At 33.2% G+C, this 13,355-nt stretch overlaps 2 protein-coding genes across 3 annotated transcripts in view; both read left to right on the top strand.

The window, feature by feature from the left end:
* Nucleotides 1-12,883, top strand: part of LOC111613791 (beta-2-glycoprotein 1-like) — a 20,449-nt gene extending 7,566 nt beyond the window's left edge. The window contains exons 7-8 of the mRNA XM_023355140.1: nt 12,250-12,438; nt 12,510-12,883. Coding sequence (XP_023210908.1) covers nt 12,250-12,438; nt 12,510-12,541 — 221 coding nt within the window. The 3' untranslated portion in view covers nt 12,542-12,883. The remainder of the gene's footprint in view (nt 1-12,249; nt 12,439-12,509) is intronic.
* Nucleotides 2,848-12,377, top strand: LOC111613792. 2 transcript variants are annotated; one of them, XM_023355141.1, is made up of 8 exons: nt 2,848-3,000; nt 3,217-3,318; nt 3,909-3,953; nt 4,366-4,515; nt 4,578-4,667; nt 8,910-9,029; nt 11,993-12,174; nt 12,247-12,377. In XM_023355141.1, the coding sequence occupies exons 1-7, from the start codon at nt 2,910-2,912 to the stop codon at nt 12,061-12,063; spliced, it is 669 nt and encodes a 222-aa protein (XP_023210909.1). In that variant the 5' UTR covers nt 2,848-2,909; the 3' UTR covers nt 12,064-12,174; nt 12,247-12,377. The 2 variants fall into 2 exon arrangements, with proteins under 2 accessions (XP_023210909.1, XP_023210910.1); XM_023355142.1 differs by lacking the exon at nt 12,247-12,377 and having other exon boundaries at nt 8,910-8,998; nt 11,993-12,100.
* Nucleotides 12,884-13,355: the final 472 nt, after the last annotated feature.

The raw sequence follows: 13,355 nt of genomic DNA, 5'->3' as shown, positions 1-13,355 counted from the left end.
TCACTTAGCGTGCACTGGAATGAAGGATGCATTGCCCAGAAACGTGAATTTAGAATCGGTGGATTTCTTGGAAGTTTTGACATTTTCACATTCCAAGAATGTCTGTCCAAGCACCACGACTCGATTTCTGTCCGCTTCTTCTTCCAGTCTCTAATCGTACTTTTGCCGACTCCCAAGTCCTTAGCCACTGCACTGACACTTTCTCCGTTATCCAGTCTCTTTAATGCCCGCAACTTTTGCTCCATAGACATGTTCACTTGTTTTCTTTTAACGGAAGATGCCATCGCAGAGTACTGTTGTCGTGATGGAATCGTTTAGATGTATGGTTCCCGCGCTTTTCCTCTTTTTCAAACAAGCAACGGTTGTCGCCATAGAAATACGGATCGAGAAACGACCGTTAGTTTTGAAAACAGAATAGATGATTAGCCGTCGATCATTGGACGATCGCACGGACCTCCAATAGGACTACGAAGCGCTCATTGGTCAATCAGCGCTATCTTCATTCTATATAAAAAGATTAAGTTTAAACGGGAAACTTAAGTTCACCTAAGTTCGTTTTCGCCCTGCCAAGGTGTGGCCGAGTTATCCGGAGTGCCCGGTTATCGAGTGCCGAGTTTTCGAGGCTCTACTGTACTCAGATTTGATAATTGTATAGTATACACACAATCTATACACGATCCATAATTTTTTTCTTGCGAAATTTCAGACATTCAATCAGTTAATTAAGTTTAACGAATTCATTAACAATTTTTTGTATTTCTATCGAATAAAAACCTAATTACAGTACAGCGTCGATTATCCGAATAAATTGGGGACTGGGGTTGTTCGAAAGATCGGTGTTTCGGATAACCGATTATATACGAAAAAATGTTAATTTATCCCATCTTGAAATTTTTCTCTGTTGCGTGTCGTTTCGCGTTGAATTTTCGTCGCTGTTAAGCCTAACGAAGACTATTGTATCGTTAAAAATTATTTTTTTATTTTGTACGAACAAAATAAATATATTGAAAACTATAAAACAATAAAAAATTATACTTCAGAAGTTAATTTAGTAACAAAAACGTAAAATATTTGAGTAGCCCAAGAAATAGCCAAAGATTGCAGCGCCACAGCACGGGCGAAAATTTAAATTTTCCGACTGGAATTCTTTCGGATGATTGACATTCGGATAATCGACGCTCTACTGTAGTTACATAATCTGAAAGAAATTTAATTGTCCAAAAGTACTTTAAATCGGAATTAAAGTAACAAACCGGAAAACCAGAATAAAAAGACAAGGAAATCGAAAAACTTCACTCTCCATACTCAAATTATTGAGCTAGAACGTATTACAAAAAAATGGCTCTTTGCGGTCATGGTGACCCGCAGCGACCTTTGACGTTTGTTGTAATTTAATATGTTTATGTAATGTAAATATAATTTTTTTTAAATTGTGACTTTATATACCTATTATATAATAAATATGATTTTTTTATCATTATTAATTGTTTCAAATTTTTTAAATAGTTAAATTTTGAAAAAATTTTTTAAGTATTTGAAAAATTCTAACATTCTAACAATTCTAAATTCAAATGTTAATAAATAATTAACTAAGTATTAGAAAGTAAACAAATATGTTTATTAAATTACGAAACAGAATGAGAAATAATATTTAAAAGCAAAAAGGGCAAAAAGTTAAATAGTTAAAATAGAATTTAATATTTAAAATGCGGATCGAGGTGACCCGCAGCGACCCTTATAGATTGTTGACCTTTGCGACCCCACCCGTTATTATCGAGTGCGTCAACGACTAAATCACTTAGATACTGGGTGGCCCAAAAGTCAGTTAATCATTGTAAATATCAAAGCTTTGTTTTATTCATATATACATAATATATATAATAAAATAATACATAATAAAAAAATATACACTTCCCATTTCCCAGAAGTAGTGGCTACATTTAACGACATTTATCAGATTCCTTCTCGGCTGGATTCTTTCGTTTCCTACTGCAATCTTTAGCAGTTTCCTACCTTATTTTCTCACTTTCTTTAACTCATTCGAATACTTTATTAAGTACAAACTTTATGAGGATTGGTTAGAATGAGATCGTGCTTACTCAATACACCAATTACGGCACTCGTTACTTATTAGCGAATTACTGAACTCTTAGCGAAACACACGGTTAATTAACTTTTGGATCAATCTGTATAATCAGGTGATATTCCTTTTAAGGTTTTTTTTTTTTAAATTTAGAAATGTATTTAACGTTTAAAAACAATTTATCGTTTGTGTTCTGAAAGTAGTTTTTTTCCTAGATATTACGTCTTTTCAATACTAAGAAATGACTTATCTCATTTTCTTAATAATTTATTATTTTATATCCATAAAAAGCGAACTTCCAATTACGATTACCTGTAAATAAAAGACATTTTTAAATAAACTTTTTAAAATTTTTCAATAAATTCGTACAATATAACCTCCAAATAAAAGCTCATGTTCCCTATATGGTTGTTGTTTACAGGTTTAACTGTAAACAGTAATTTAATAATATATATTATATTGATTTTCTTAATTCTTATTTTGTATAATATTAATAAATAAAAAAAAAATTCTAAATTCATGTGATATATTTATTCAATTATAATCTATCGCGCCGGATACATCATCTGTTTTTCCGGAAGAATGAATGAAGTCATACATTTTCATGGGAAAATGTAAGGATGTATGAGAAGTTCTCACTTTTAAATTCAATTATAATCTATCGCGCCGGATACATCATCTGTTTTTCCGGAAGAATGAATGAAGTCATACATTTTCATGGGAAAATGTAAGGATGTATGAAAAGTTCTAACTTTTAAATTTAATTGCGCTGTTTTAATTTTTCGTACAGACATATATATATATACACACACACACGTGTAATCTCATGGTAATGTGGAAGAAAATTATCTATCAATTGACGTATACAGGATTAACCTTAATTTTCATCTGTAAAAGAGTACAGAATTATAATTCAAGTGAGTAATCTATTTAAATACATAAGTTTATAGAAAATAGTGTTTTTTAAACTTAAAGATTTTTTATTCGAGATTTTAATCATAATTTAATAAAACTTTTCTCTTTAAGCTTTAGTGAGTTTTTCTTCGAAGCATTCTTGTAATTTTTACCTCACTTAATTAAACATGGTGTACTGATATAATCATTGTAAAATATAAAAATGTAATTATTTTTAGGATGTCCACCGATTACAGTAAAGGATGTCACTTTTAACTTAACCGAAAATAAATACAAATGCCCTTATGGAAATTATTACTTATTTGGAAATGAAACGTTAATATGGCCGCGTTTCTTTATGCAGCGCTCGAGAAGCGCTTTACAGCGAACCTTCTGAAACCCGTTTCTAAATGCAGCGCTGCAATGTAGCGAACCGTTTCTAAACGTTTGCTGCAAGAGGTCGCTGCAGCGAAGATAAAGCAGCTTTTACGTCCGCTACACGTGTAAAGCAAAATGGACGCTTGTGTGTATAATACGATATTATGCTGTAAAAATAAAAAAGTCGAAGTGACTGTTGATAAAAATATTATGGAAAGATTAAGAAGGATTAAATTTTATGAAATGACTCTGAAAGTTATCTAAAGAATAAGAAAATACTATATTTTAAATATAATTATATATCTTTTATCTCTTTACTTTGTTCACATTTATGGAAAGATAAATGCTCGATTCTTTATATCTCTTTATTTAAATATTGTAGTTCTTTAACTAAAGCAGTATTTTCGGCTGTAACTGGAATTAAAGGATATATTATGACGTCCGTGTTTCGCTCGAGCGGAAAGCGTTTCTAAACTATGATGCAGCGACGTGTAGTGATAGCTGCTCGTGACGTCATTTACGCTGCACTCTCGCTGCATAAAGAAACGCAGCCTATGCCAAGAGGATGGAAGTTGGAAAGGTGAAGTGCCGTATTGTGGTGAGTTGTTTACGTAAATAAAACGATAACAAAATGTACCAATCATATAAATTTTCACATTAATTTAATATAAATAATCATATAAACGCTATATAATTAAAATGATCTTGTTTTATTAATATGCACAATCAAATACAACTGTATTTATTACGTACATTACACAGGTCATTTTTTTTCACTTCAAAAAACATTTTTATACTCATATATTCATGTAGTCTCGAATCCTTTTGCTTCTCTACTTTAATTTCCTTTATGGACTGAAAATGTTTACGTCTTGAATTTTACATGGAATAGTCGAAGTGTAGGCCTACTCCGATTACCTGAGCGAATGTAATCAGTTGATATACGACTTTCTTTAATCCTTGGTATTTCTGATATTTATCCTTATAATTTGTAATTTACTTTAATACAGCTAACTCAATTTATGCGGAGATATGGAAAGATGATCATGATATAACGGAAAGTTTAAACGAAAATAAATGCGTAGGAGCCGGTACGGATGTACCTTGGAAAATTAAATTATTCGAAAAATCTTTTTCCGCTATTAGAATAGTGTTTAAAGGTAAATATTTTTTAAAATATGTTTTTTGTAATCATTTTATTAATAATAATAATGTATTCCAGCATACACAAGCTATATAGGATGTCCTATCGTGTTTCTATTTGTTAACAACAATAGACATGAAGAACGACATAAGACTAGTTCTGATCGTAGTAAGTAAGACTATTTTTTCTCTCTTGTTTTCGAGGATATTGTTTGTTTATTTATCTATTTCCGAAATCAACGGACTGCATAAACTGGCATCTTTACGATATGGCAATTAGTCGCAGATTTACGCCTCACTAACGTGGGTTTTCTTCACGTGTCTAACTTTTAAAAAAGGGTCAGTTTTACATAGAAAGTCTTCCCGAGAAACATCTTAATCGACTTGAAGATGATATGTTTAAATCATCTGAGACATACTGGTAATTTACAGTTTAACCTCAATTCAATAGTACAGTACTATTAGGATGAGGATATCCTTCTTGCCGTGGTTTTAAGGACCTTTAAATAATTTTTGTAATAACTCAGGATTTATTTCTTCATAATTCGAAGTTTAGACTATTTACAAAAAGTCAAGATAACTTTTGACTTAATCTTTATCCTTTTTTTACACTACCACAGAAGTAACAGTCTTGAAAAAAATTTTTGCTTTGAAGAACTCTTCTTAAAACACAGGTAAAAATTGGTAAAAAACACTTTACAAGGTTAAAAAAGATCAAGTGTCAGCCTTTCCTTGTAGGTTTCTGACACTTTTACAATTAAAAACACAAAGAAATTATTTTTGACTTTTTGTAAATAGTCTAAACTTCGAATTATGAAGAAATAAATCCTGAGTTATTACAAATATGCAAATAATGTACCATATGCATAATATAACCATATGCATAATAAAACCATATGCAAATAATGTAGATACTCGTAACTACTACCAGAGGGCCAGAAGCAGTTTAAAAAGTGGATAAAAATGGAAATGGTGAAGAATTTCTTTGTGTTTTTAATTGTAAAAGTGTCAGAAACCTACAAGGAAAGGCTGACACTTGATCTTTTTTAACCTTGTGAAGTTTTTTTTAACCAATTTTTACCTGTGTTTTAAGAAGAGTTCTTCAAAGCAAAAATTTTTTCAAGACTGTTACTTCTGTGGTAGTGTAAAAAAGGATAAAGATAGACTCAAAAGTTATCTTGACTTTTTGTAAATAGTCTAAACTTCGAATTATGAACCTTTAAATAATGTTAATAAATACAAAAAATTATAAGAGAAACTATAAATTAGTATGCAAATAATAAAGTTACTAAGTATACAAGATTTAAAACACAACAATGAATGTAAAAGAAATCTTAAAATGCTATTTGGAGGATATAATGCCGTGCTCGTATAGTAATTTCCAAATTCTTTTAAAAATCTCTTAGTTCCACAAACTTATATCCAACGCCCCCAACCGCACCCCAACGTTCTCAACCCATTTTCCATTTGTGAGAAAGACTTGGAAATATTAATTTTCAGATGTGGTGTTGTTGTTATATATAATTTTCCTCAGTAAAATTCTGGTTCGGAGAGTCTGAAAAAATGAAGTCTGCACATTATATATAAGGCGATTTTTCACAAATTGCCTTTAACATATACTATTCCTCTCTAATCAAGTCTCAAAAAATAAATTTTAAAATGTTTTAATAACTATATGCTTAAATTTAATGACATTTTATTAAACTTCAATTAAATACAAAATGATAACAATTAAACTATCTTTATTCTATGCTGTCTGCAAATATTTAGTAATCCAAATGCAATCAAGTTTGTTACTTGGATACTTCTTGTTTGTTTGTTTGCTCATATACAGCAACTCAATTTGCAGGCTATCTGTAAAGAGAGGAATGCTTCTTGGAAGTACTATAGAAAACCGACTCCTATTTAGGTGTTACAAACGTGTAGAAAATCCAAAAAACTCCACATGGTCAACTGATTGATGAAGCCGAACCTAAGACAACTACTAGAATTCGGTGGTATTATCCACTCATTTACTGATATGCTTGCTTTTTGTTTTCTCAAACAAATTTATGCTTAATTTCAGCAATGAAATTTGTAATGGTGCATGCGGAAAACATTTTTATAAAAAAACTAAGATACTTTTAGCGCTGCAAACAATGAAAATGGAGCTCCTTGATCTTACATCCATGATAGCTTTTTCTTTTCAAGATGATTGAAACATGTTTATAAAAGACATGTTGCAAATTTGGCAGTCTTGAAAGACCATCTATCACATTGCTTGTAAGAAGAATCAGAGATCAGCCAGCAAACACACTATCCATCTTCTTCAAGTTTTTCACGTTCAGATTGGGGATCACATCAAGCAGTATGCAAAAAAAGGCATAACGAGTCAATGCTAAAAGAAGTGATTTATAATAGTTTTATTTAAAAAAAATTGAATACCATCTGGATGATAATATAAAACACAGGATGGAGAAAACGACACTGTTAAGTGCTGATATCTATGAGCTGTTTACTTAATAACAATCGAATTTAAAATAGGTAAGGATATATCAATACCCTAGGTGTTTCGTGTAATTTTGAAGGTAACGATATAGAGGCATCCTGAGTGTTAAAGTGAATATTCTGTTCAGTAATTCTCTAATTTGAGTGTAGCTATTCCCGCTGGTCAGGGTAGAAAGGTCTCCTTTTTTCCTGACCAGCTATTGACTGCTGAAGATGAGATTTATTCAACAAAAAATAGTCATTAACCATTTATGCTAAAAGAATAGTTTATGACAAGTCTTATGGCATTTGCTCAAGTCGTAATTTCTAATTATGCTGAAAACTTATATCTATCTATACGACCTTTGAACCTACTGTAAATTTTAGGACCGTAGGGATTAGAAAATCATTGGTCAATATTTTCATCACTGGAAATCTTGAATTAATCGCTCACTGGCGGTCGAATGGATAAAACCTATGAATGCTGGTAGAACACCATGGGCAGCTAGCGAGATTTCTCCTGGTGTCTAACGTCTAAATAGAGAGCACTTTTTCATAGAAAGTCCTCTTGGTAGGCAGATATTAAAGAATATTTTAATATACAGACAGCTTAATATAACATTGCTTTGTTGTTTGAACTTTGTAATAAATTAAAATTAAATTAAAATATAATTTATCTCTTAAAATTTTAACTAACAATATACTCTAATTGTATATTCTTTAATTGATATACACTTATTTACAAAAAAATTACGCACCAAGAAGGAGACTTTGTTAGTGCGAATCTAATGACGATGGTGAAAAGTACTTACATTATCATAGTAAAGGAACAATTTCCTGTTAAACAAGGATACAATTTAAAAGATTCTTTCTTACCTTGTAGGACCAGCACAACAGTGGCCGATTCGATAAAACCACTGAACACAGCTTTGTTGGTTGTGGCTTGGCCTTGTCAATGGGCTGGCCACTTGTAGTTTTTCGGTCTTCTTCACTTTAATAATACCTAAATAGAGGCCAGTTTATCATAAAAGGCGTCTTAAGAGGCATCCCCTTGACAGATCACCCATGGGTAAAGTTGCTATTTATGAATAAACTAAATCTTGTAAAACCTCTTCCCTGCATGCACGTGGAAATGCAATCTGGAGACATATAAGCACTGCTTGCTATCCTACGATAGCTTCTTCCACAGTAATTGAAACCGGCCCTTCAGATCTCTACCAGGTAGATAATCAAAGTCAGCATCCATCATGTTTCTTGCACTATTAGTAGAAGTGATTAACTATCATACGAGATGACTCCCCAGCATACCAAGAGTAGAGGCAGTATGTGACTCAACATTAAAGGCAGAATTGAAGCGTTCACCAGAGATCTTCCACTCTTCAACATAGCAGTTGTGTGTTCCCGAATAGAAGCAAGATTTGTGCATAGCCAAAATGCTTAGGTGGCATCCTGCTGCACTGGAAAACCCAAAAACGAATCTGATCGTAAAACACCTGGAATTTTATCCTGGCTTTCTCAGAATTATAACGCAGAATTTATCAAATCCTGTCAGTGTGCATAAAGTCTTTGAGTGCATTGTACAGGTATGCCAGATGTTCGAAGATCTCCTAACAACAGGTATACTGAAAATTATGAACACAGTGAACCTGTGCAAGCTTTTTGTAGGGTAATAGAAGAGTGATTTTAAGACACTTTGGTGGGATTACTAGCGCGCAATAAGACTACAACTATAATTATGCGTATACCTGAATATCGCATAGCTGTACGCCAAGTTTGCAGTAATCAAACAAGTGTATCTAGGTCAATAGCTACTTTTATCAATGGGTGTATTTTATAGTAATATTTCAATGTTATGTAGTATTATGAAGATATTTACAGTATAATTGATGTAATAATAAATTTTTCGATTATAATTGAAATTTATTTGATATTTCAATTATTTCAGTGGTTACACAATTTACGTACGAATTTAAAAACGACATGACAGGAAATATTAAATTTTACTTAAGTCAAGATTCGTGGCACAAATTTCAAGTATGTGGAATCTATATTTATTCAAAGTCAAGTAAGTGTTTTCTTTCATATTTAAAATTATTCGACTGCTTTTCTTTCGTTTGTGTTGAACAGTAAATCTGTAGTAAGAAATGTTATATAAAACCAACTGATTTTCATTCATCCTCTTGTATAAAAGAAGCAACACTATAAAATGGAATTATATTATATCATTGGTTACTTTCTAGTAGTGCTGTGCGATGCATCGATGTGACATCGATACATCGATGTTTTTGTTCGTCGATGCATCGATCTTCCGATGTTTTTGAAACATCGATCCTGAATCGATGTTAGCAATATGTGAATTTCGATTCATCGATGCATGCAGTTCATTCTTTGTTCCTAGTGTTACACCTGTTCGGTTTTCACTCGGACAGTCCGGGAATTTCGTAGAAATTGTGAAATTGCGATAAAACAAAGTTCTCGCAAATATGTTTACAAATTTACACTATTTTAACAGTGAATGAACTCACACTCATTGAAACTCATCCGCAACTCTGCCATGTTAGTCTGTTTACGCCAACTTGTGGCGCGCAACCTTTCGACTTTGAGGCCGGATGGCCAACGGTCAAGGTGGCAGCCTATCTCTCTGAGGGACCCGGGATCGAATCCGGACGGGTCAAGGAATCCCCAGGAATTTTTCGGGGGTGGTCTGTTCGGATATGTCAAACCCCGTCCCTCACCACCCGGTCGCCCCATTGTGGGCCTGGCCGAACCCATAATGGGCCTGCTATAAAAGGCCCTCTTAGTGCCCACAGGGCGGAAATAGTAAAAAAAAAACCCTGTCGACTTATTTTTTGCATGTGCGATCGTACACGTATCAAATAGAGCTAAGTTATCTGTACCTGTTCTTTCTTAATTTAGGTTACTTGCGTTACTCCTACGCAAGTCCCTAGTCCCTAACTGTAACTGATTTATTACCGGCATGCACGTTATTCTTCGCATTGTAAAATGACATTGCGCATGCGTCAGGAACTTCTGTTCGAACAAACCCGGTTTTGTTTTTTTTTTTAATTGTTTGAGTTTATCTTGATTGAACATCGATGTTCCAATGGGCATCGATCAAACATCGATGTGAAATCCGACATCGAAATTTAACATCGATGCTTAGGCAAACATCGATGTTTGACATCGATGTTAAAATTATAGACATCGCACAGCACTGCTTTCTAGACATTTTTAATTAATTGCTTAGGCAGTTGTTTCGGAAGTGGAAACCCCACAGCCTGAGCCAAATGTAGTGTTGCCGTTGTTGTAGAATTCGCCACCCACGTGTTTGCTCTATGTGGATACTTGTAAGCTGAAAAAGAAGTTTTTGGCAACATAACGTCCCCAACACACTGCTTTGGTCCTGTTTCAGATAAATGGGTGGCTCGAACATTCTTCATTCGAGTCAATCGGCTGGTTGTTGAGTGTTTGGGACCTCAGCTTGGAGTCAACTGATCGGTGTAGTCCAGACAGATTAGTCTTCTGTGTTGTTACATTGTGAGGATATAGGTCCTGGGATACCCTGGTGCATTAGTAGGTGTTGCTTATGCACACTGTACAGCATCCCCTTGTTGGACTCGGTGTTGGATGGGATCAATGGGAGCTGAAATTTATTCCTTTAATCATGAAATATTAACTACTAATACTGATCTTCCGGGACCTACAATGCCACGTTTCTTGATTTTGCGCTGAAATTCCGAACTTATATTGGGGACTTTATCTCCTTTTCTAATACAAAACTTGATAATTTGCCAATGACAACTACTTGTAGAAACTGCATCGATAAAGCAATCAGAGAAATTCCTGAAACGAAGACGTTAGGCGATATCCCAATTACTGTTACTCCACACGCCATCCTCGACTTTTCTCACGATATTAGAAAAACGATCCTCAATCCCAATTCAGAGTCAACTTTCATTCTGGACGAACAGTCTGTTCAAAACTAACTATTTCACCTTGTAGAATCCAATTAAAAGAAAAAGAAAAGTGCTGAGATAGTTCGTTCGGATAAAGAAGTTCTATACATTTTCACTTTCGTAGTCCTTGCTTGCTTGTCCTCTTCCCTCTCTTCCGGTGAATCGCACAACAAAAAAGGAGACAAGAAAACAAAGAGGGACACCGTAAGTACCCTTCAACGAAAGGTAAGCGTGGTTCCCCCTACCTTGGACAAACCGTTACATAAAAATAATTAAAATGGTGTTGTAATGCCTAATAGCTCAAACTATTCAAACTATCAAAGCCAAAACAGAAAATTGCACCAAAACTATCAAACAGCGCAAGACAAACGCTTCCAGCTTCCCAAAACACAACAAGAAATGGTACTGACCGAAAATCCCAAGACGAAAGAGTAATCTCCAGAAATACAAAGAATACCTCAGTATCTATGAATGAATTTTTAGACTGCTCTGAAGCTGGAGAAGACAAGGATGTAGTCTTCGTAGTATCTTATCCATTTCAGAGCAAAATGAAGATAAGAAGGGATGTGGAAAGAGCTAACACATTAACTTCCTCAGCAGCCGTCATTGAGTCAAATACAGTAATAATCTTGTAGTTATCTCTTGTGCCTTGTTAAACAAATTTTAGTATTTGTGGTTTTTATCATCGTTATTTCATTATTTAATCATCGATAATAACATTGCATAACGTTTCAAGAATGAGAAACAAAGTAACATTTCACTGCAAACCAACAGTGTCGTTTGATTTTAAAATTCTTAAAATAGAAGTAAAAAAAACTTCAAATAATCTCCAAAGAAATTTTTCATAAATTTTCAATATACTAGAATTTAAAAGGCTATACACTTGCTTAAAAATTGCAAATTTATGTTAAAATCTCTATAAATATAGATTAAAAAGTGTGTTGTTTTAAAATTATATAAATGGGATTTCTGTATATTTCAATAATAGGATTTACGTTTATCGAATTAGCTATAATTATTTTTTTAAAATACATAAAGTTAAAACTGATACATGTATTATTTTAATCAATAGGAGTAAAATGTCCCATTGCTCCAATAAATCTACCAAATGGATATATTCTCCTTCAAATGTTAATTCGTTAAACTATGGAGAACACGTGTCATTTAACTGCAATGAGGGTTTTCAAATGAACGGATATCGATATCTTTATTGTGGAGTGACAAATATATCCACCCAAATACCTCAGTGTCAACGTAAGTAAACCATTCGGGCAGTTTTTGTGTGAAATTTTATTTCATTTTTAATTACCTTTATTAAATTTTAAGAAGGGATCCAATGCAAAAATTCTCCGATGAATATATTAAATGGTATGTGGGAAAATTGGAATGGCACTAAACGTTACTTTTATGAACACGAAATTCGTCTTATTTGTCATCCTGGTTATAAATTAAGTGCCACAGGAAATATTAAATGTCTTAAGAACGGAGAATGGTCCCATACTCATGCAGCTTGTATAGGTATGTAAATATTTTATATGTTTCAAAAATAACGAAATGATTGCAGTTAAAATAATTTATATTTCTTACAGAGAAGAAATTTCCAATATATTTAAGTAAGTAAATAATAACAGAATAAAATTTTAAATATCGGAATAAATAGATTTATATACAGTATCTTGTATATTAAACTTTCACAAAGAGATTCGATATAAGAATTCTCCCATCGCTACATTAAATGGAATATTGAAAAATTGGAATCAAAGTAAGAATTACTCCTACGAAGATGAACTTCATCTCACTTGCGATGATGGTTATAAATTAAATGCCACGGGAACTATTAAATGTCTTGAGAATGGAGAATGGTCTCACACTACTTCTATATTCTTGAGTATTTGAAAATTTCTGAAATTTTATTTCTTAACTAGCTGCAAGGACCCACTTCGCTGGGTTTTTATTCGTTCGTACATTCGTATGTAATATAGTTTTTGTTTTTTTATTTATAAAAGACTGTTCTTCTAAGTAATCTAGAATCTAGCTGCAAGGATCCGTTACGCTGGGTTTTTATTTGTGGGCAAAAAGTAACGATAGTTAAGATTAAGATTATTACATTATAGCCAATCTTACCCGTTTTCACAGAATGCAAGAATGAGGTCCCCCGTTTCCAGACTAATTAGAGACCTGGTTCCGATTCTATTTTTGAACGTCTCTTGTTCACGTCCAGTTAAACGAACTATTTTCAATTTCATCAATTTTCTGGAACGTTTACAATCGTTCTATAATCGAACCAATATTCGAATTTTATGTTCGAATTTAATTCGAACAAATTCGAACAAAACATTCGAAATAGAAAGCCACTTTCAACCACTTTCAGCCTCATATCTCCCGCACCCTTATAGCTATCGAGACGCAACCACCCCTATGCACGAATGGAGACT

The sequence above is a fragment of the Centruroides sculpturatus genome, unplaced genomic scaffold (genome assembly GCF_000671375.1).
Source record: "Centruroides sculpturatus isolate CEXI.00-Female unplaced genomic scaffold, Cexi_2.0 scaffold1904, whole genome shotgun sequence".
NCBI classification, from domain to species: domain Eukaryota; kingdom Metazoa; phylum Arthropoda; class Arachnida; order Scorpiones; family Buthidae; genus Centruroides; species Centruroides sculpturatus.
The sequence above is the reverse complement of the archived record's forward strand: the minus strand, read 5'-3'. Positions and strand labels throughout refer to the sequence as shown.